We start from the raw sequence: 22,373 nt of genomic DNA, 5'->3' as shown, positions 1-22,373 counted from the left end.
CACACACCCACACACACACACCCCACCCACACACCCACACACACACCACCTCCACTCCCCACCCCCACCCCCTCTTGGTTCTGGAAAGCTTGTAGGTCCTTCACTTTATCTTTTGGGGCAGGTGGGTTGGAAACTGCCATGTAGTGTTTCCTGACACTGATAAATTCCTCTCTGGAAACAGATTCTTTCATGGGGGCAGGGGGGCAATTACTCTGAAACTGTTTGGCTGCGAAAACAAAGCTGCCTCCAGATCATGGCTCCTCTCCTGCTGGGCAGGGTTCGTGTGAACAGGTGTGGCCTTGGAGAAGGCCTGGGACCCCTCGTAGGACCCCTCGTAGGACCCCAGGCGTGCATGTTCCTGCTCTCAACCCGGTGGCTCTGAGCGCATTTTCATGTGATTCCTCTTCCTCTCACGTCCCAGCAGAGTTCCGCCTGAACCCGCGATGTCACCCGTCCGTGCACTGATCCGAGAGGTACTTGTGCGCTGCTCTGAGTCAGGAATGGGTTCTGGGTGCAACAGTGCAGCAGGGAACACAGGGCAGAAGTCCTTGTTCTCACAGAGCTCACCTTCTAGAGAGGCGGACCGGCTGTAAATAGCACTTACAGTACGTCAGGTTGCGGTGAGTGCTTCGGGGGAAACAGAAAGAAGATGAGTCGGTGCAGGTCAGGGAGGGCCACACCGAGGAGGCGACATCCGAATAACACCAAGGGTGGTGGAGGTGCGTCACACACATGCCAGCCCTTCAGAGGATGGACACCCGGGCGGAGCGAGGTTTTCCTCTGTTCCCACGATGTTTCTAGGGCCTGACAAAGTGCTCGACTCGCAGCAGCTGCTCAGTAGTGTACTCTGCACACATGACTGGACCTGGGGGAGAGTATTTCACATGGGTGGGCAATGAGGGCTTGCAGGCAGCAAGGAGACCCGTGTGGCTGAGGAGCCGAGCATGGGGGCCACAGGAGGAGAAGCGAGAGGGCGAGTTCAGGGGTGTGGGCTCCCAGGACCTTCTCAGGGGGTCTGTGAGCTAAGAACTCCTCTCACGGTAACGCTCGGCTGGAGGGGCTTGCCTGCTCAATGAGCGTATGGTGGGGTTTTCTAGAGGCTGCGTGATACGTTATGTGTAGCAGATGGAGAGTGCAGGAAGCAGGCGTGAGAGCCCAGTTGTCTTAAGTCAGACTTTGTCACTCTAATCGCTAAATTTTTGTTTTGGAAAATATTTTATGAAAGAGAATCTTTATTGTGTTACTATGTTTTAGTTCAGTCACTCAGTCATGTCTGACTCTTTGCGACCCTGTGGACTGCAGGACGCCAGGCTTCGCTGTCCTTCACCAACTCTCTAGAGCTTGCTCAAACTCACGTCCATTTAGCTGGTGGTGCCATCCAACCATCTCATCCTCTGTCGCCCCCTTCTCCTACCTTCAATCTTTCCCAGCATTGGTCTTTTCCAGTGAGTCAGTTCTTTGCATCAGGTGGCCAGAGTATTGGAGCTGCCGCTTCAGCATCAGTCCTTCCAATGAATATTCAGGACTGATTTCCTTTAGGATAGACTGGTTGGATCTTCTTGCAGTCCTAGAGACTCTAAAGAGTCTTCTCTAACACCACAGTTCAAAAGCATCACTTTTTTGGCGCTAAGCTTTCTTTATAGTCCAACTCTCACACCCATACATGACTGCTGGACCATAGCTTTGATTAGATGGACCTTTGTTGGCAAAGTAATGTCTCTGCTTTTTAACATGCTGTCTAGGTTGGTCATAACTTTTCTTACAAGGAGCAAGTGTCTTTTAATTTCATGGCTGCAATCACACTGTAATTTGCAGTGATTTTGGAGCCCCCCCCAAATTCACAGTTTCCATCGTTTCCCCATCTATTTGCCATGAAGTGATGGGACCAGATGCCATGTAGGCCATTGTAAAAATGTTGGCTTTAATGCTGCATTGGGAACTTTGTCCGTCTAAGGGGCGGGGTCCTGGAGGAGTCTCCCTGCAGCCCCGCTGCCATCCTTGTGGGGGTGTCATGTCCCTTTGGGCTGCCACAGGGGCCTTGGATCAGCAGAGCCTCTTGAGCAGCTGCTCTGTGCCTGGAGCTGGGTGCACGGGGCTGAGCTCCAAGGAGCGGAGCTGGCCCGTGTACAGGTAGACAGCTTTCGGCTGTGCTTTTCCACAACCTCAGTGAGCGTCTCTCTCCGCCTCTTTCCTCACCTGCCCACCTAGACTGTCATGGCCCTCAGACTCTTGGTCTCTGTCCCGCAGCTCTAGACTCTTGGTAGTGACTAAGCTGAGGTTCCCCTCCTGTCCTGCCATGAGTCCCTACGCCAAGTCTAGTAGTGCTGGGTGACTCACAGATGCTCTGTGTTCCATCGCTCCCTGAGAGGTGCCACTGCAGGATGCAGGCTGGGGAGCAGAAACTGGGAGTCCCTGTGACACCAGAGCACCCTGGCCTTTATTGACTAAAGGGCTCGTCTCAAAGAGGCAATACGGTAATACATTGTAAGAAGAAAAAGAATCCTGGTTGTGTATCCTTGCTCATGTCACCCGAAGCTGCCTTTCTGGAGGCTCTATGCCTGGCGGCCTTGCATTGTTCTGACAGCACTGTTTCTCAAGCTGTGTGTCTCGAGTGGTTCTTCCTTCGTGGCAGCTCGGGCTCTAGGCTCTAGGGCTGGAACCTGGTTGCACCGCTCTCCTGCTGTGTGACTGTTAAGTGTCTTTAAGCAGCACTTTCCTGTCTGCAAAACGCAGGTGGTAGATTGTGGTGGAGGCTGAGATGCGGTCTGGATCTGACCGCTAGTAACTCCTCAGTGTTGGCCGCTTTCACGACAGTCCTTGTATTTTCCTTGTGAACGTCGGAGTTTGGCAGGAACTTGCTGGTGGGTCTTCTCCTTCAGCCCCTCCTGCCCAGTGCCCTGGTCACACCCTCTGGGACAGGCAGGGGTGGCTGGAGGGGACAGGAGGCTTCACCTCATTCTTTCAAAAGACAGAGTTGTCTTGAGTTCTCTCATTCTGTTATGTGAGCAGCCACTTACTTAGCTGAATGTTACCTTTTGTGAATGGGATTTATCAACTACTAGTTAATAATAACACTTGTCATTTACTGGGTCTGGCTGTGTACCCAGCACTGCTAACATTTTGCATTCATTACCTCAATTCCTGCAAAAAACCCTGTGATTCATTGAACATTGCCTTCACTTTGCAGGTGAAGATAACTTCCTGAGACCCCGGGACTGGGGCAAGTGTTCTTTTTGATTCTTTGTTTTTCTGGGTTGTCTGGGAGCAGGCATCTGCATTTGCATTATTTGCATTGGCATCAGCTGTTATGTTTACTGATGTTTGGTTCTGACTTGGACTTTCTTTCTAGTATTTGCTTGGGGTGACAAAGGGCAGGGGTCATTTATTTTTAAAGTTCAGCTTTATATATATTTTACTTTTTGATCCTTCAATGTTTTATTTTTGCTATCCTATATATATATTTACAGGAATTTTTTGATTGATGTGTAGCTCATCTGTGCTGTATAGCATGGTGACTCAGTTGTACACATATATGTTCTTTTTGTGTTTTCTCTTCCCTTGTGGTTTATCACAAGATGTTGAGTACATAGTTCCCTGTGCTGTACGGTAGGCCCTTATTGTTTATCTGCTCTAAGGATAATGGCTTGCATTTACCAACCCCAAATTCCTTGCCTAGCCCTCTCCCTCCCCACTTCCCCCTTGTCAACCACAGGTCTGTTCTCTATGAGCAGAAGTCCTTTGTGACTCATTGGTCAACTGTGTAGGTGTTTTTCCTGAAGAAATAGGTTGCTATTGAGGAAAGTAAAATAAAAGGTTTTGAGAAAATACAATATTGGGGATTAGTGTGTTGTTCAGAATTGGAGACTTGGAGGAGAACCCAGATGTCATGGTCCAGACTCTTCCTGGCCCCCTCTAGAGAGGGCTGTTTCACAGCCAGAATAAAGTGGTCTGAGGGCCCATAGCAGAGTGCTGCATTCATAGTTGCTCTTCCTCCTCAGTTGTCTGCTCTTGGATAGCCCTCACGTTAGATAGAAGTTTCTTCTGTCACCTCCATCCACTTCTCCACCTCCTCCTCCCCAGCCACGCAGGGACCCCCAGACAGATGCCCTTGTCAACTCCACAGACACTGGAGTGTTTCTTCTGGAGCTGCAGAGACTCAGTCCCTGCCCTGAGGCGGCGGAGGGGTGGGGGGATGCTCAGTCACGTGCTTGTGGAATTAGGACCGGTGGGTGGGACTAAAGAGCAGAACCAGGGAATGGGGAGGGCCACCTGGAGGTGTCTGTGTCCTCAGCATCCTGCCAGGTGTTCATCTGATGCTCAATAGGATGGAAAGTCAGAGAAGAGGGAATGAGCGAAGGCAGGAACGAGGATCGTGAAAAGGTCTGCTTTCTTTCCTGTGTTGTGAGCTGCTTCCTGGGAACCAGAGAACCTTATCCCGGGGCCGTGAGGGATGAGAGGGCTTTGGGACTGGAGCTGGGAAGCAGTTGGGGTGACAAGGAGCTTCATTCCCAGATGGTCTGATTCAGTGAGCCGCCTCAGGCAAGGGAGTCAGTGTCCCTATCCACAGATGATGGTGGTGGCCTGGGTGGTCCTTTTTAGAGAGACTGATCAAGAATGCAAGGCGTTTGGCCACCTTGGTCCTTGTTTCCGCAAACACGAAGAGATCTCTGTAAGTTTCCTCCCTATGACATTCTAAAACAAGGCTTCCTGTCTGCCTTCCTTCTAAGGTCTGTTCACACAAGCTGCGCTTCTGAGTGCACTAGGAAGGGAGCGTTTCATAGATTCCTTCGTAAGAGTCAGCTTTGCACACATGCTGGTATATTAGTGGTGGAGAGGCTCGGGAGAAATTTAACCAAACTTGGCTCTGATTTATCCTTGAAGTATAATTGTTATTTTGTTGTTTTGATTCTCTTTCCTTCTTCTATCTTTAAAAATAAATCTACCCCACCCCTCAAGTAACCACCCATCTATTCTAAGAGGCAGAGATTGAGTGTTCTCAAACCAGCCATGAGTCAGTGACAGCCTCTTGCTCTTATAAATAGAAACATAGACTCTGTTCCCGCGTGTTCTTCATAGGCTGTCTCTCCAGCACTTTCCTTTCCACAGCCAAGGAATGTGCTTCTGAGTCAGCAGTCAGCTGCCGAGGTTGGAGCACGCAGGGCAACGCCAGCGGCAGAAACCGCACCGCCGTAGGAGACCGGGCCTCCCTTCTTCCTCCTCCAACCTCCCTCCTCAGACTCCTCGCTTGCCTTGTTCCTTCCTTCCACACCTTGGCTTTTCAACCCCCTGGATTTCTGGCACCTTCCGGCTGGGTTTCCAGGTCTGTAGGTTCCTGCGATCACGACTGTTGGTTTTCCCAGGCTGGTGGGACGTACACAGCACATGGGGTGGTTCAGGAGAGGCTGGGAGAAGCACGACCTGGGTTTGACCTTCAGTAATGAGGGCATGGGGGCGATGGTGGAAGGGCCTTCTGTCTGCCCAGCGGCCGTAAGCGTGGACCAGTGCTGGGCAGTGCCCAGGCCACACGCAGCATCCTGCCAGCAGAGCTGCAGAACAGGCGCTGGAGTGCCTCTGCTGCGGCCTCTTGGCTTGTTGAGGAGGGAAGCTGAGACAGCCCGAGGGAATTGATCTTGTGTAGTCTTACCTTGGGCGTCTGTCACACTGTCCCAGGAGCCACCTTCCCTCCACTTATCTGCTGTCATTAGTGACCTGGGGTGAACTCCTGTGGACGGGCACTTCCTCCGTGTGTGCATCCGACTGGAGCCTGTTCATTTGAAAGCGCTTTGCATCAGCAGAGGGGGTGGGGTGTCAGGTGTTAATGAAGGAGTTTGTGTGTGGTGAGGTTTGAGGAAATGGGCAGCTCTTTGGAGGTATTGATTTCAAACATACAGCCAGCCAGGGGGTGTTGGCCCACACTTCAGAGTTCTTTGAAAGTAGATGCCAAGACTTCGGGAGAGGGAGAGGCTTTTAGAAATGCATGTCGCAGGATCTTGAGTATGTTGGGGTCAGCTGGAACACAGAGGTCCCTTGGGCTCCTTGCTCATCGTGGCAGGGAGCGGAAGGTGGCTGCTGCTCTTTAGGAACAAAGAAAAATCATTTTCTTTCTGGACGAGAGGCAGAGCGATCAGAGTTGGTGCGTTCAGTGCTTTCCAGACACTGTGACTGGAGGAGTGCTAGTCACTTGTGAACACAGGTAGGCAGGCAGGGGCCAGATCCTGGGAGCCCTCTGCTGCCACATGAACGGAGCAGATACAGCTGCAGAGGTCCCGCCCGCCCTCCCTGGGGCAGGAGGCAAGGAGGGCGCCCACGGAGCACACACCCTGCAACCTCGGTTTCTAGTCACTGGCTGGCTGTTCCCCTTTCCTCCACCTATGGATGAACACATCTGTTTTTTTCTGCCACTTACAAACTTTGACCACCTGACATTTCTAAGATGACCACTGGCTTGTAAGAAAAAGAATGGACTCTTGAGAATTTTTAACGTATTTCTCTTGCTGCGTTCTACTGTCTAGAATAAACTTTTGCTTTGTGGAAACTGACGGTTAGTTCCAGTTCTATTTCTTGCTGAACTCTTGGCCACGGGGGTGCTGGGAAAGGCTGTGTTTTTAGCAGTGTGTATAGGAGGTTGTTGAGTTAGTGATGTATTTGAGATGAGAAGCAAGTCAGCGTGTGTCAGGTAAAGAATTACCATCTTTGGCCTCCACAGAACAGGTCATGGCATCTGGCCCCATCACTTAATGGCACATAGATGGGGAAACAATGGAAACAGCGACAGACTTTATTCTTTTGGGCTCCAAAATCACTGCAGACGGTGACTGCAACCATGAAATTAAAAAACACTTGCTCCTTGAAAGAAAAGCTATGACAAACCTAGATAACGTATTAAAAAGCAGAGACATTATTCTGCTGACAAATGTCTGTATAGTCAAATCTGTGGTTTTTTCAGTAGTCATGTACAGATGTAAGAGTTGGACCAGAAAGAACGCTTAGCATGAAAGAACTGATGCTTTCGAACTGTGGTGTTGAAGAAGTCCCTTGGACAGCGAGATCAAACCAGTCAGTTGTAAAGAAAATCAACCCTGAATATTCATTGGAAGGGCTGAAACTGAAGTTCCAATACCTTGGCCACCTGATGTGAAGAGCCGACTAATTGGAATAGACCCTGATGCTGGGAAAGAGTGAGGGCAGGAGGAGAAGGGGACGCCAGAGAATGAGATGGTTGGGTGGCATTACCAACTCAATGGACATGAGTTTGAGCAAACTCCGGGAGATGGTGATGGACAGGGAGGCCTGGTGTGCTGCAGTCCATGGGGTCACATAGAGTCGGACACGACTGAGCCACTCAACAACAACAGCCACAGAACATGAAGTGTTGTGTCTGGTGACGTGGGAAACACGGGGGGAAATGTGCAGTTCTTGTATCCAGGGTAAACCACCCACACCCTCAGTTGAACTGGTTTAACTTTATAATACATGGCAAGGCATGTGGAGAAGCAGAATGTTACTTCTCCTTTCCAGAGGGGCTTCTCACCTCCTGAGAGCTTTAGGACAGAAGTGGGTCTCTCCTGTGGCGTTGCTTCCAGATGGAGCTGGGAAGGCAGGCAGGTGGCGTCCTCAGCAGACAGTTGGTGGCTCCCTTTGCCCTCGGCTGCCTCGCTGGATAGTGGGTCACTCCTGCTTCTACAGAGCTGAGCTCCGGTGAGGCCCTGTGTCTCACTCAGGGGGAGGTGGGGACGTGCCGGGAGGCCGCTCACCTGGAGCCACAGCGGTGAGTCCTGTGGCCGGGAGGGCTTCTCACACTGAGCTCCGTCGTCTTCCCTCACCTCCTCGCTTACTTGGGGGAGAGCTGGGCTGAGGGAGGAGGCAGTGTCCTTGGGGTGTCCACATGTGGACCCCAGGCCACGCTGCTGCTCTTCTTGTTGGCCTGCCCTGCTTCTCTGCTGTCCTGCTGCCCTGGCCCTTGGCCCCTTGCCTCCCATTTCCTGACAGTAATTCTCGGTGGTGATGGTACATGAACGTGGTCCTCTTAGACCTCCCCGCTCCCTCCCCTGGGTCTGTACCATGTTCATTTAACCTCCTCCCCCATCCACCCCATGCCTCTATCTCTCCAGACAGCTGTCTGTGCTGCCACCCCTTCCATCCGTGAGTCTCAGATCTGGCCGGAGCCCCGGGCCATCCTCTTGCCAGGACTCTCCCATGCGATCTGACCAGCCTTGAGTGGGTGCCTCTCACCTGGACTCCGGGCCCCTGGGCCTCAGCCTCAGCCGACTGCCTAGTGAGCCCCTCCACCAAGGCAGCTCAGATGTAACAGGGTCAGAGGGGAGCTCGCCGTGCCCCCCCCCCTTCCCAGATGAGTGTTTCTTTGTCACGCCTTGGCCTGGTGTCACCATTCACTCAGTCCTCTCATCTGTAAGACTCCCTTGCAAGCCTTCTACTTTCCTTCCTCTCCACGTCCCGTGCTTCTCCCCTGCTGGCTGACACTTGCTCCTCCTGGAAAGCTCAGCTGTTGTCCCTCAGAGGCCCATCTTGGGTGAGGACCCCTTCCCCGTGACAGGGCCTCTGCCCGTGTTCCCCAGCCCCGTGCCTCTCTCTGATGCTCAGCAGAGCATGAGCCTGTCTCCCCCTCTCGGCTGTGATGTCCCTGACAGCAGCTGCGGTCTTGCTCCTCTGTGTTCCTGGGGCCTCAGACAGTGTCTGGCGTGTAGAGGGCAGGCCGCATGTTACGTTGTCTAATGAATGACTGCTGCACTTGGGAGCTGTCTTCTAGAAGATGTTTCTAGATACCGACCTGGATGTGCTAACCATTCCTTTTTGCTTGTTAGGTTAACGTGACAGTGTCAGGTGAATCCGCAGCCCTCCCCCTGCCCCATCTGTCTGGGGTGCCGAGAGTGGGGACATGGAGGAGAGTAAGACTGAGGCCACGAATCGGGCCCACGTCCTCTTTGACCGCTTCGTGCAGGCCACCACCTGCAAGGGGACCCTCAAGGCCTTCCAAGAGCTCTGCGACCACCTGGAACTGAAGCCTAAGGACCACCGCTCCTTTTATCACAAGCTCAAGTCCAAGCTTAACTACTGGAAAGCCAAGGCCCTCTGGGCAAAGCTGGACAAGCGGGGCAGCCACAAAGACTACAAGAAGGGAAAGGTGTGCACGAACACCAAGGTAGGGCCTGGGACTCGCTGGAGAGGGAGAGAGCACTGGGCGGAGGTAGCCTGTGAGGCCGGGTGGGGTCAGCCACAGCCTGGGGAGGCGTCGGGCTCACCCCGTGTGCGGGTACTCAGCCTGTGTTCATTCAGCCATTCCTCCTGCCCGCTCTTACCCCGTGGATTGATGCAGGAACATGGGGGTCTCAGCTGCTGAGAACTACCCTGAGGTCAAATGGATTTTGCCGCAGCCTCTGGACTCAGTGTCTGGTACGGTGTGCAGAGTATTGGCCAACTTGGGGATTTCCCACAGGCTTCAGACCTCCTTTCATCCATTTTCCAGAGGCCTTTGTTGATAAGCAAGGGCTTTATAAACCAAAGGATCTCTTTTGCTTGCTTCACAATCTAGAGAAATCAAGTTTCCATGAATCAGGTAGGCCTGGGTAAAGACCTAAGATGTCCACTCATGTGTGCTGGAGGAGGCATGGGGAGTGGAGAAGGATAACACATTCTGTGTTTTCCTCATTATGTAAGAGCACTTTCTGTGAGAAGCTAGAAAAGCTAGCAGGGAAAGGAAGTTGCAGATGACGTAGGGATTCATGAGCCTTAACTTGCCCTGTGTGGGTTTGTATTTGGATAGGTATTCATACACAGAATTCAAGTAATTCAAGGGCATAACTTTTATGAGTGTGCTCTAGAGTTTTATTAAGAATGAAGGGAATTTGAAGCCAGAGGCAGTGCCTCTCTCTCCTCTGGACATGCATGTGAACTAGTTCAGTGTCAGCCTGAGTCCTTCTCTAGAACATGGATCTTCAAGAACTCTCTTCAGCACATGAAGCTCTGACTCCTGAGGATTACCTCCTGGGAGTCTTTCAGGTGGTAGGTCCATCCAGGACCCAGGCTTGCTTGGCTGTGTGTTTAGTGGTCTGTGTCTCCTCAAGCAGACGGAGATCTGCTTGACTTACAAGCCTTCCAAAAGGTTTTCTCCTGTTGATGAGAGGTGACGTGTGAGTTTCATCCTGTGTTGACATCATGCCCCAGGTAAACATGATCTGCAGGTGCCCTATCTGAGTTTCTGTCCAGCAGTGAAAGTCAAGTCCTCCTCCATCCAGAGCACTCACAGCTTCTCTCTGAAGCCATTGTGGCGCTCCACTCTGACCCAGATGGGAGTGAAGGTTTCTTGGTAATGGGGAGAATAGCCCTGTGGGGGCTTTAGGGAATGGTAGTCATGAGGTCAAGAGTGCTGCCTTTGCCCTGAAAGCAGCTGTGTCTTTCAGTGTCTCATCATTGGAGCTGGCCCCTGCGGTCTCCGCACAGCCATCGATTTGTCCTTGCTGGGAGCTAAGGTGGTCGTCATTGAGAAGCGAGACGCCTTCTCCCGCAACAATGTCTTGCACCTCTGGCCGTTCACCATACATGACCTGCGAGGTCTGGGTGCCAAGAAGTTCTACGGCAAGTTCTGTGCTGGGGCCATCGACCACATCAGTGAGTAAGATCAGCTCTCCTGTGGGATGCTGCCTCTGCCCGCTTCTCAGGGGACAGTGGCAGGCAGATTCTAGAAGCCGGTGTGCCCTGTCATCATTCGTGTCTGTTGTGTAGAGAGCACACTCGACTTGGAGTCAGAGTACCTGCTTTCCGGGGTTCCGTAGCCCGAGATTCTTAAGTGCCAGCGTGTCTCCTGCAAGATGAGTTTAGCTTAAGGAGCTCTATGGTCCTGGGCTCTTACTGAGCACTGGCAATGGGTGGGGTGGGCAGTGGGGCCAGTCCGGGAAACAGACCTCCAGTGTGGGCTTTGACCCTCTGGTGGTTCATAGTCCAGAGGAAGAGGCCCCAGGTGTGGGCTTGCTGTGATGCACCACTGTGGGTGCCTCCTGATGAGAGGGCACGCGCTCTGGGGGTGGCCCTGGGGATCAGAAGGACAGACTCTTGGTCTGGCTGTGAGTGGCCAGTTGATAGTGGGATTCCTTCGTTGGGTGGTTCTCGCGAGGTCTGCAGCACGCAGGGCTCCTGCTGGACTCTGGTCCCTTCCAGGCTCGGCCTGGGCCCATGCTTGAGTCAGTAGACGTTAATGCAGACAGTGCTTTTGTTTTTATGCTGATCTGAAAAGTGGATCAGAACAGACTGTCTACTTTATGAGGCTGAAGTCTTGTCTGTTGATCGTCACTGGTGGTTTCAGGGGACCCTTATCAAGGAGCTGCTGTTCTGAGCTCTTCAGGTGTGTCCTGTAAACATTGCTTCAAAGCAGTTGTGCATTTATCACATGCTGGCTGACAGATGCCACGTTCCACTAGTAGCGGAAGTGCTTTGTCTGTCTGTTGGGCTGTACTGTATAAATCATCTTGGGACTCCGTTGTGTACAGCTATAGTGTGTGCCAGTAGAGGATTTAAGGAGTCTTGGAGTGTGACTCGGAAGGGTGGGCAGTGGGGGAAATAACCGAGATGACTTCAAGGAGGATTAGCATGTTTCCTAGCATGTTGTCACAGCCTGCCGGCACATTGGTCTTAGCAGAGGACAGGGTCGTCAATCAGTGGACTTGTCAGCCTTGTGCGTGACGGGATTTGTCTTAGAGCCTGGACCCTCTCTCAGCAGCCCTGGGCTGCTGCCGTGCCTGGCACCTGGGAGGTACTCACTGGACGTTGAACAAACACATAACTCTCACTGTGATAATGAGCAAGATTTTCCATCATTTTGAGCCTTAGTTCCTACACGTGTGGACCAGAGGTGGGAGGGGGACAGTGAGAGACTGAGGTTGGGTGGAGGGTTCCCCTCTCAGCGTGTGAGGATGCGTGGGCATCAGCGAGGTACGAGGAGAGAGAAGCTGCAGGCAGTTCAGGAGGCAGTGCAGCCCTTTGTGTCCAGTGGGAGGTGCCCCTGGGCCCATCTTCCACCTTCTGTGGCAGGTCCTGTCAGGGTCACAGGTTCTGCTTGGTCACTGTGGCTCTGAGCCCATCAGGGAAGATGGAGTCGGTGGGGTGGGAGGGGTGGGGGGCTCTGAGCACATCAGGGAGGATTGAGGGAGGGCTCTGAGCTCATCAGGGAGGGTGGGGAAGGGGCACGTCTCCTGCTGTCTCAGTGCTTTCGTGTGCTGGAAATACCTAACCCAAGAGGTGGGCATGACCCTGTGTGTGTCTCTGGAACATCTGCACTGAGTCATATTTGCCCTGGGAAAGGAAAGATGCTACAGGCATGGCTGGGAAAAGCCTGTTGCCGGTGAGTTTGAGCAGCCAAGTAAACTCTGCGTGCGTGGGTGGGCGGGGGAACCGGGGTAGTGATGCTGACTGTCTGCCCCACTGAGGACCCTCACTCATGTAGTCTTCTGCCCACCCAGGTATCCGTCAGCTTCAGCTAATACTTTTGAAAGTAGCCTTGATCCTAGGCATTGAGATCCACGTCAATGTGGAATTCCGAGGACTTGTGGAGCCTCCTGAGGATCAAGAAAATGAACGTGAGTATACAAATAAGGAGGGAAAGGGGCTGGAAGGGGTGAGAAAGATTCATTCTAGGGAAGAGAGGACAGGAGTCTCGGGTAGTTTTCAGAGCTGGTTAAAGGGCTTCTCCGTTTGTACAGCCTGTGTCTTTGGAGGAACTTTGACTTAATGAGGAGGCCCTGACATAGTATGAGACATGCCGGGTGCTTGGATCCATTATAGAAGGTCATGTGTTCCTTTGTGAGCCTTCCTCAAAGCTTCTTTCTTCCTTTGGTTTGTGCCCCACGCTTTTATGCCTGCTATGTTTGACATGGGGTTTTGTGCCATCTGCACACCTGGATATCTAGAGATCTGGGTGTATGAATATCTCAGGTATATGAATGGGTCCGGTGACGACCTTCATTCTGACTTTGGTCCACAGGGATAGGTTGGCGGGCCCTGGTGCACCCCAAAACGCACCCTGTGTCAGAATATGAGTTTGAAGTGATCATCGGCGGGGATGGCCGCAGGAATACTTTGGAAGGTACTGGGCAATCTTTTTCTCCTCCTGCTGGTTCACAGCCAGGGAAGGGTTACCCTCCCCAAGTCCCGTAAGAGCTTGTGTCCTTGGAGTCCACACTCCTGAGACCCCTCCTCTGGTCCCTGCCTGTGCTGGTGGATGGCAGGCCCCACCATCTGGCTCTCAGGCACTTCTCTGGGTGCAGGGAGACAGGCTGTCATGAGCCGGGGGCACTGCAGATCTAGACCTGACTTACTCCAGCAGACGGAGCCTCGCACCAAGTGCTTTTCTGGCCCGTCGGATTTCCAGGCGTGTGTTAGCTTTGGGTGACTTTGACATCTTGCTGGATTGGGAAGGCTTTGGGAGGTGGACACCTTACTTGCAGACAGAGGAGAGCTGCCCTCAATTTCCCGTGATTCCCACCCCCCGCACCCCCCCACATCCTCATCAGAACCCCTCCTATTTCTCCTGTTTGACGTGAACTTCCTGCTTCTCCGGCCAGCTTTCGTCACCTCTGAAAATTTCTTCCCCCCTTCCCAGGATTTCGTCGGAAAGAATTCCGTGGCAAATTGGCCATTGCCATTACAGCGAATTTTATTAACCGAAATACAACAGCAGAAGCCAAAGTGGAAGAAATCAGTGGTGTGGCTTTTATATTCAACCAAAAATTTTTCCAGGAACTGAGGGAAGCCACAGGTTGGTGTTAATACCTCCAGAGCGGAAGGGCATACTCTGAATACTGCTCTGGCCCTCGTCTGGGGGTGTTGGCGGGGCGGGGGTTGTTGCTGCTGCTGCTGTGCTGTAGCCCTCTGCCCCTTCCACGTTCCTGTGCTTTGCTCTGTGCGTTGTGCCGTCCGTGTCTGTCTCCTCTGCCGTCTTTGGTGCTTATCGCCGTGGCTGGGCTGCTCCTCCTGCTTGAGCCCCTTCCCCTGCCTGGCACTGAGTCGTTGTGGGTGGGGAGCCCTGGTTTGTTGAGAAGCAGACTGTAGGTGTTGAGGATGTTTTCTTTTTCCTGAGTTCATTTGCTGCTGAAGTAAACCACATGCCAGATAAAAATGAGGCTGTTGTATGGTAGCTTGTGAATAGATTCACTTAGACATTTCGCTGCAACAAAAAGGTGTGACAGATTGCAGTTATCTGTTTTCTAGAACACAGTTTCTTGCCACTGCATCTAATTTTTTAGGTTAACAGTTAAAGAGCCAGTCGTGCACTCTCTGCTTCCAGCATCTGGTTGTCTGTTCTGCTTGTGAGCGTCTAGGAGACTCCCCTGTTGCCTTGATGAGTATCAGAGAGGCTTAACCTGAGAACTGACTCAGACCCTCTTCCTTGAGGTTAACCTCTCCCTTCTTCCCATCCTTGTGTTTCTGCTTCCTTTTGCTGGCTGTTGTTAGGATAACAGGGTGTCAGGTAAATGCCAAGCAGTATGAGGATGACCAAGCTTCCCTCTTGTGAACAGAAGATCGCCAGGGTGTGAAGATAGGGCTCGGACACCTGTTTTCTCTTTCCTGCCTGGGGTTCCAGGACCCTGGTCTCTGTGGACTGATAACAGTCACCCCTCATCTCAGCAGACCCTCACGTGTGTGTCTGTCCTCTGTCGCAGGGATCGACCTGGAGAACATCGTCTACTACAAGGATGACACACACTACTTCGTTATGACCGCCAAGAAGCAGAGCCTCCTGGACAAAGGGGTGATACTGCGTGTGAGTCATGGATCCTGTTTGGGCCCCTTTTTATGTGTCAGCTCATGTGTTTACCAAGATAAAGCATTTTATTGTCTGTTCAGTTTTTCTTGCAAAGTCGTTAAAATGAGTACATCACTCATCTCCTGGGACCCTGTATTTTGTAATCCTCTGATATTTTTTAGTTTAACACTTTAAAAAATCTCTTATTTTGGAAAATATCAAGTGTGAACAAAAGTGGAGAGACTTGGGTAATGAACCCCTGTGTGCCTCTTATCCAGCTTCACAGGGATCAGCACGCAGCCAGCACTGCCTACTCCCCACTCCTGCGTGGGGCTATGCAGAGCAGTCTCAGGTAGCATTTTGTGCATAAATATTCAGTGTAATTTTAGTGCTTTGGTTTGTGGCTTATGGTGCATTCCCACGTGGCTGATTATTGGTTGGTTAATAGGTCGTCCTTTGGGAGAGGGTTGTAGAGCGAAGGGGGTTATAGAGGGAAGGGAGTTTGGTGTTTTGGGGAGCCCGAGAGCAGTTCTGGCTTTACTGCGGATCTGGTTACAGAGGCCCAGGGAACAGAGCCTCGATCAGGCTTTATTTGGACCTCTTTGTGGCCTGACAGTGAGGACTCTTATTCACCCGGAGTCAGAGCCAGCTAAGCCTTTTTTCCAGATGACTAATTGTGTGACATTCCCTGAGACGATGACCTGGAAATGGAATCAGAGAGCCACAGGTGGATGGTTCCTCCAGAGATGGTTCTTTAGGAGAGTTTCTTAAGTCTTGCTTGGTCTGGCTGGTCTGGGTTTGAGAATTACTACTCCTGTGATGATGTGCTGACCGAGGCCCCTGTGGTCCCAGCCCAGACTCGCAGCTGAGTGTCTGGGCGCCCCATCTTTGCAGGTTGGTGACGCGTTACGCTGTCGCTTTGCCTTGGGCGGTGCTGGGGAGCAGGGAGCTTGCCCGCAGTAGTCTCCTCCTCAGGGCCTCCTGTCTGTGTCTCAGCCCGGTGGCCTCTGTGTGTGTGAGAATAAGGGAACAGAGCGGTGGACGCAGCCCGTGCCGCCAGAGTCTATCCAGAGTGGGATGTATTCAGTTGGATGTTTCATCCGGAAGAGATACTCATGAGCCTGCTGGTGCGCCTTGGGACCAAGCTGAGACTTGACATCTACCATCCTCGTCAGGACTGTGGTGATCAGTTGACATTATTTTGGAACAATCTAGAATGCCACGCAACCTGATGTACTTTTCCTTTTTATTGTTTTTTTTTTAGCACACAGGGTGCGTGCCACTGTATCCTGAGCCCACGGTGGCTGCTTACTAAGTATTGAACAAACCAACCTGGGTGTGCGTGTTTGCCCTTTCCATCTTGTCTGGACGGCTGGAGGTGCCCTCAGGGATACTTGAGGAGCTCCGGTCCCCCTTGAGGAGGGGGCCTGGTCAGTGTGCAGGAACCTCCGGAGCAGAGGAGTTTCTCAGTTCTCTCTGTGGAGGGCCCTTTTTCTCTTGTCGTTTTTCTTTGTTGGTGGATTACTATCAGGCCTTCCAGAATCCTGTGTATTGTTTGGAGAGCTTCTGTTCTGTCCTCAGTGTATCTCTTGCCGATTCCCTGGGCTGCTGGTGCCCCTACCTCCTTATCCGTCGGGCATGGAAGCTTTTGGGTTCTTCCTTTGGGGTCAATGGGAGACGCAGGTTGAGTGTCCTGTGTCGTCCAGTTGCTGTCAGAAGAGGATGTTTACTGATAGCAGCCTTAACTGGGGATGCTTTTCAGTTTACAAGGCACCATCACGTAAGTCATCGAATTTGGTGTTCAGAGCAGCTCCGTGAGGTGGAGTGGACTAGACTATACAAGTAGTGACTTGTTCCAAGAACCATGGAAAAGCAGGGACTCTATTTCTAGGTGGCAAAACCTGTGTTCCTTTAGAAACAAGCACCCCCCCTCCCAAATTTGTGTGGAGGACTTACTTTGGAACAGGAAGCCGCTCTCGGGGCAGGGAAGGCGGTGTGGCCGTGGCCGGTGGGCACCTATGCCCCTGCCTGGGCTTCCCCTTGACCTCCCCCACTCTCTGGAGACAGGACTACGCCGACACGGAGCTTTTGCTCTCCCGGGAGAATGTGGACCAGGAGGCGCTGCTGAGCTACGCCCGGGAGGCAGCCGACTTCTCCACCCAGCAGCAGCTGCCGTCGCTGGACTTCGCCATCAACCACTATGGGCAGCCTGACGTGGCCATGTTCGACTTCACGTGCATGTACGCCTCGGAGAACGCGGCCCTGGTGCGGGAGCAGAACGGGCACCAGCTGCTGGTGGCCCTGGTGGGGGACAGCCTCCTGGAGGTGAGCACGGGTGTGGGGGTGGCAGGACTGGAGGCAGATCTGGGGGCCCAGGCTGGGGAGCGTCTGTACCATCCTGCCGCCGAGAGTGCAGCCTGGGGGCTCAGGGCCTGCTGAGCTAGGGTTAGAATCTGCCAGGTTGTGAGGAGGGGGAGGGCGGTATGTCCTGCCAGAACTTCCTCTCAGGGACAAAGGCTTTCTTCGCTCAGAAGTTCAGTTTCCCTCTATTAAAAGGTAATTTATATTAACTCTGCGTTTTCTGTCCCCTTCTAGCCTTTTTGGCCAATGGGAACAGGAATAGCCAGGGGCTTTCTGGCTGCTATGGACTCGGCCTGGATGGTGCGCAGCTGGTCTCTGGGGACGAGCCCCTTGGAAGTCCTGGCAGAGAGGTAACCGCAGGGGCCCTCCGGGATGAGATGGAGTGTCAGCTGCAGGCTGGGCTCATGTCTCTCCTTCTTAATTGATGATATATTCTTATTTAGGAGAAGAAAGGTAAGATAGGTATTCATAAAATCATGAAACCTGCCGGTTATCTCAGTGATGTTCTCCTGTCACTCTCCGAAGCACACTCTTACAAGCGGTGTCTGAATCTTCGTGCGGCACTGGAGGATGCTCTTTTATTCCTCTGTGACAGTTACGTGAACAGGGGTGTGAAAATCCTGTGTCAGCTCCTCTTGTCTTTGAACTAGAGAGACTTACACTAATGAAATCAGTTGTGGTAGCTGGGGATGTACTAACATAGAACTAATTAAAGATGACTTTGAATTCAAAGGAAAGCACCAAACTACTTGTAAACATTTCTCAAACTTCAGAATTTTGAAGCAGATAATTGCAAATGAGCTAAGACCTGGGATTTGCTTGCTGATAAAGAACAAGTGCCTTGACCAGAACTAGAGAAAGAGGATATGCTGGATGAAATTCGGGGTTCATATAATTTTAAGTCTGTTACCTAAGGTCCTCTGGGGTCACAATTACCTAAGGGGTCACAGCCAGGAATTAGCAGTGCTTCGAGGCTGGGACACCTGGTTTCAGGGGTCATGAGGGTGTGGAGAGAAACTGGATACGTGCTGTTGTGAGGGTGGGGTGTGTGGGGGGGCGTTTGGTGGCAAGTTTTTTTCATCAGTGACTTTCTTAAAAATTTGGTGAACTTGCCAAAACAGAACACAGTAGTAAATTAGATTCAGGCTTTGCTCCTGCCCACAGCAGTGTACTTGCCCTTCTTGCTGGGCCATAGCAGTCTGGGGCCTGTGGGATCCTGGAGGTGGAGGGGATGGGAAGCAGGGCTGATGTGGGGTGGGGGAACCCCATCCAGGAGGAAGGCTGGCCTTGCCCTGGGCTCTCAGAACATAGAAATACCATTAGAGGTGTTTCTGTTGCTGTCACTGCTCTGAGCCTATTGTTCATTGTTGCAGGGAAAGCATTTATAGGTTGCTGCCTCAGACTACCCCTGAGAATGTGAGCAAGAACTTCAGCCAGTACAGCATCGACCCCGTCACCAGATACCCCAACGTGAATGTCAACTTCCTCCGACCGAGCCAGGTGAGAGCCCCTGGCCAGTCGGGCATGTCCTGGCCACTGTCAGGCCCAGTCAGACCCTGTGGATATGAGCATACACAGCCTTCCTTAAGAACCGAGTGATGTCTTCCTGAGTTGGCTGAGGAGGCGTTTTCCATCAGCAGACAGAGCAGCCAGGGTGGCGGGTGTGCAGTGACGAACAGGGTACAGCCTGGCTCCCTGGGCAGGGCGCGCAATGCACGCCTGTGTCACTGCCACCAGGCACTGTGACCAGGCCCTACCCGGCCCACCCCCACACTTGTCTCCTCGTCCGCGCCATGGAGACCACCACCCCAGCTCCCTGGGTCTTTGTGCAGCAGACAGGACTGGTCCTTTGAGAGGACTTGGGAAGATAAGACCCTCTGCAAGTGAAAAATACTGTCGGCCAGCTCAGAATGTCTGAAGCCTTGTTATTGCAGCGAGAGTGACATTTCACAAAGCACAATAATTCCAAAGAGCCCAACAGTGCTGCAAAAGCAGCTCAGTCACGATATCTGTGTCCTGGACTGCACACTGGGCCTCTGTGTTTAGGGGTGACACCCTCTATTCCTGGGCGGGAGTCACGGCCCAGCAGAGACTAAGCGAGGCCCTCCCTGCCATGGCCAGGTGTCTCTATCACAGGTTCTCTCCGTGCGCGTGCGTTTGTGTGTGACTCTCTGCATCCCAGAAGGGGTGAAGGTTGTCGTTATCCCTCCTAACCACACTTTGCCCGGCTTTTCACTGCGGTCATTCTGTGCTCAGGTGGGCCTTGGTTCCTTGGTGTGTGATTTCCCTTCTTCACGACTTATAACCCTCCTGTCAGGTGCGCCATCTGTATGATACTGGAGACACAAAAGACGTTCATCTGGAGATGGAGAACCTTGTGAATTCCCGAACCACCCCAAAGCTGGCCCGCAACGGTGAGTCCTGGTTCGGCCTTTCAGCCAACTCAGCATGTTCTGTGTGAAGGCTGGGCTGTGTGTGCACAGTGCTCATCAGGACTGGACGGGACAGGACTGCTCTGCCCCACGGTGCACAAGTCAGCCCCACAGCCAGGAAACAGCAGTGCTTCGAGGCTGGGAAACCTGGTCTTGGGTCACGGGGCTGTGGAGAGAAACTGGACGTGCTGTTGAGAGGGCGGGGTGTGTGTGGGGGGGGGCATTGAGTGCACATGCCAGCCAAGGTTTGCGGGTAAGGTCTTAGTGAAGAAGCTGTGGCCTCGAAGCTGAGGACCATGAGCCTGCAGGACATGGGGGTAGAGGCAGAGCCCATGCTGTGCTTTGTGTATGGTGAGGCCTCTGAAGAGTTCCTTGGAAGGAGAGTGACTGGTCACTGCAGGTGAGCCAGGCAGAGAAGGGCACCGGACCGAGTGGGTAGTTAGGGCTGCGTCCGTGTCAGGCTCACTGACCCGACGTTGAGGCTGTGGATGAGAAGGGAGACCCAGTCTAGTCTAGCCGTGCCCGTCCGTGAAGGATGTGGCTTGCCATCTGAACTTGGGTTTCTGTCTGAAATGGGGCTGCCTATCGTGCCTCACTCCAGCTATGAGGACGTTGGGGGCATGGTGAGGTGTTCACCACAACACTTGGTGTACAGCAGGGTGTCAGGAGTGGTAGCCAAGAGTATAAAGGAGCCAAAAGCATTGAAGAGCCTGAATAAGGAAGTGGGGCTGAAGGTTTGAGTTCTGTCATGGGCATCTTGAAGTTGACGTGCTATTGGAATATCAAGGTCATCTTCCTTGAAAGCAGAGAGTGTGTCTTATTTGGCCACCCCATATGAACTGAACTGATATGGCTTGTGGGACCTTAATTCCCCGACCAGGGATTGAACCTGTGCCCTTGTCAGTGAAAGCAAGGCATCCTAACCTCTGGACTGCCAGGGAGTTCCCCAGAGAATATGTCTTTGTTCACTGTAGTTCCGGAGCCTGAACTATTGAGGTTGTCCAGTACATACTGGACCGATGGACACATAGACTTGGGAAACATCTGAATGAAGTTAATTTAGGAAGCCAAGAGACTTAGATAAGGACCCCAACAGTGCTTCTCTGTGTCATTTCAGGATTCACTTCCCTGAAAGACTGAAATGAAACAGGGTGTTTAGAAGTGCAGTTTTTATCTTATGTTCACAAAGCAGTTAGTGACTCAGTACAAGGTTAAATATTTTCAGCTGCCTAAGGTAAGAAACAGACTTTCTTGGACACAAATAGCAGTTACCAGATTCTTCCAAATGCTCTATGTCAGGACTCTTCTGATGCAGTTATAAGAAACGGATTTTTATAACGGCTCTTCATAATTTAGGAGACACATCAGTGACTGGGAAATGTCCCAGGATGTCAGTTGTCTCTGTTGAGTGTTTCAAGACATGATGGCTTGTTTTGCTGAGGGCTCAGTCTGCCACTCTGGGGTCCTTGGCTTCACCTGTGTGATCCTGCGGTGTTGCTTTTGGAAAGTGCAGGACTGAACCTTTCTTCTTGGGTCCTCCAAGTATTGCTTTGGAGGGAAGGTGTTTCCTCCCCCAGCTGCTGCCAGCTCTCCAGGGAGATCTCAGGGCTGCTGGTGTGAGGGTGACAGCTCAGCAGGTGGTCACTCCCTCTGCATCTCTGTCCTGGAGAGCCATGGGGACCCTGGGCTTGGGTTGTTGTCACCCGCTGGTAGTTTGTCATCTGTTCGGGGCATGGACGTTGACCTCGGAGTCTGGATAAATTGGGAGTTTCTTGCCTACCTAAAACTTCATGGGAATTCCCTGGGGGTTCCGTGGTTAGGACTCTGCGCTCTCATTGCTATGGGCCCAGATTCAGTCAGCCCCTATTGAGGAACTAAGATCCCATAAACCACACTGTATAGCTGAAAAAAAAAATTATGTAATACCAGTTAAATAGCTTCTTACTTTTGAAAACCAGTGACAGCTGTTTTGTCCCTGCCTTCAGTATTTTTTCAAACTGGTTACATGGATTCTCTGTCAAGGCTCCCAGGTAACCACACCTCCAGTAATGACGTTGTTGTTGTTGTTCTAGAGTCTGTGGCTCGTTCCAGCAAGCTGCTGGGTTGGTGCCAGCGGCAGACAGACGGCTATGCTGGGGTGAACGTGACGGACCTCACCATGTCATGGAAGAGTGGCCTGGCCCTGTGTGCCATCATACACAGATACCGCCCTGACCTGATGTGAGTCCAGGCCCGGCCTCATCCATATTCCCCGCTCTCAGGTGGCCTTTTCCTGGAACAGGACACATAGCAGCTTCCTCTGCCACTTGTGACTGACCCTGATGTAGCCTTGTTTAAAGCTCTGTCTCTCGGGCGTTCTGTAGCTCAGCCCAGTCGGGATCAGCTGAGTGTATAAGTCTCCATACTTGCAAGATGGACTCCCTGAGCCTGCTAACATCCCATGAAGGGAAACCCTGTTTCCTGGCCCCAGGCCGAGCTCTGCACGAGCCAGCTCTCTGTCCAGTGCTGCTGGTCACGAGGAAAGTGCGTGTGTCCCTCCTGGCAGAGCACCTGCTCTGTTCAGCGGGGCTTGCCCGCATTGTCTCTGTCTCCTGCACGTTTTGCAAGTGTCAAGCCCTTGACACTCAGGTGGCCTTGCCTTCCTGTGTGGTGCCATTTCCTCTCTTGGGCGTCCTGTGCTCATCTAAACGCAGACTAGCACAGCAGGACGACCCAGATCAGCTGGTGCCTGGTGCACCCAGCTGCCCCTGCAGGCAGTCCTTACATTGGAAGCCAAACAGGAAGATTCAGAAACAAGCAGAGCATGTGGGATTATTTTAACTGTCTGT

General features: G+C 52.4%; 1 protein-coding gene across 17 annotated transcripts in view; it reads left to right on the top strand.

Moving 5' to 3' along the window:
• Positions 1-22,373, top strand: part of MICAL3 (microtubule associated monooxygenase, calponin and LIM domain containing 3) — a 141,732-nt gene that overhangs the window by 57,732 nt on the left and 61,627 nt on the right. For 16 of the 17 annotated variants that reach the window (XM_088837468.1, XM_088837470.1, XM_055396245.2 and 13 more), the window contains 11 exons: positions 8,823-9,160; positions 10,419-10,626; positions 12,471-12,587; positions 12,992-13,093; positions 13,610-13,765; positions 14,670-14,770; positions 16,820-17,077; positions 17,348-17,463; positions 18,487-18,613; positions 19,431-19,527; positions 21,618-21,765. In XM_088837468.1, the coding sequence (XP_088693594.1) occupies positions 8,897-9,160; positions 10,419-10,626; positions 12,471-12,587; positions 12,992-13,093; positions 13,610-13,765; positions 14,670-14,770; positions 16,820-17,077; positions 17,348-17,463; positions 18,487-18,613; positions 19,431-19,527; positions 21,618-21,765 (1,694 nt within the window). In that variant the 5' untranslated portion in view covers positions 8,823-8,896. Of the gene's footprint in view, positions 1-3,409; positions 5,321-8,822; positions 9,161-10,418; positions 10,627-12,470; positions 12,588-12,991; positions 13,094-13,609; positions 13,766-14,669; positions 14,771-16,819; positions 17,078-17,347; positions 17,464-18,486; positions 18,614-19,430; positions 19,528-21,617; positions 21,766-22,373 lie in introns of those variants that run through there. The other variant, XM_088837466.1, reaches the window with a different exon arrangement.

The sequence above is a fragment of the Moschus berezovskii genome, chromosome 6 (assembly GCF_049115385.1).
Source record: "Moschus berezovskii isolate FMDL1 chromosome 6, NW_MosBer_1.0, whole genome shotgun sequence".
Classification (NCBI taxonomy): Eukaryota; Metazoa; Chordata; class Mammalia; order Artiodactyla; family Moschidae; genus Moschus; species Moschus berezovskii.
The sequence above is the reverse complement of the archived record's forward strand: the minus strand, read 5'-3'. Positions and strand labels throughout refer to the sequence as shown.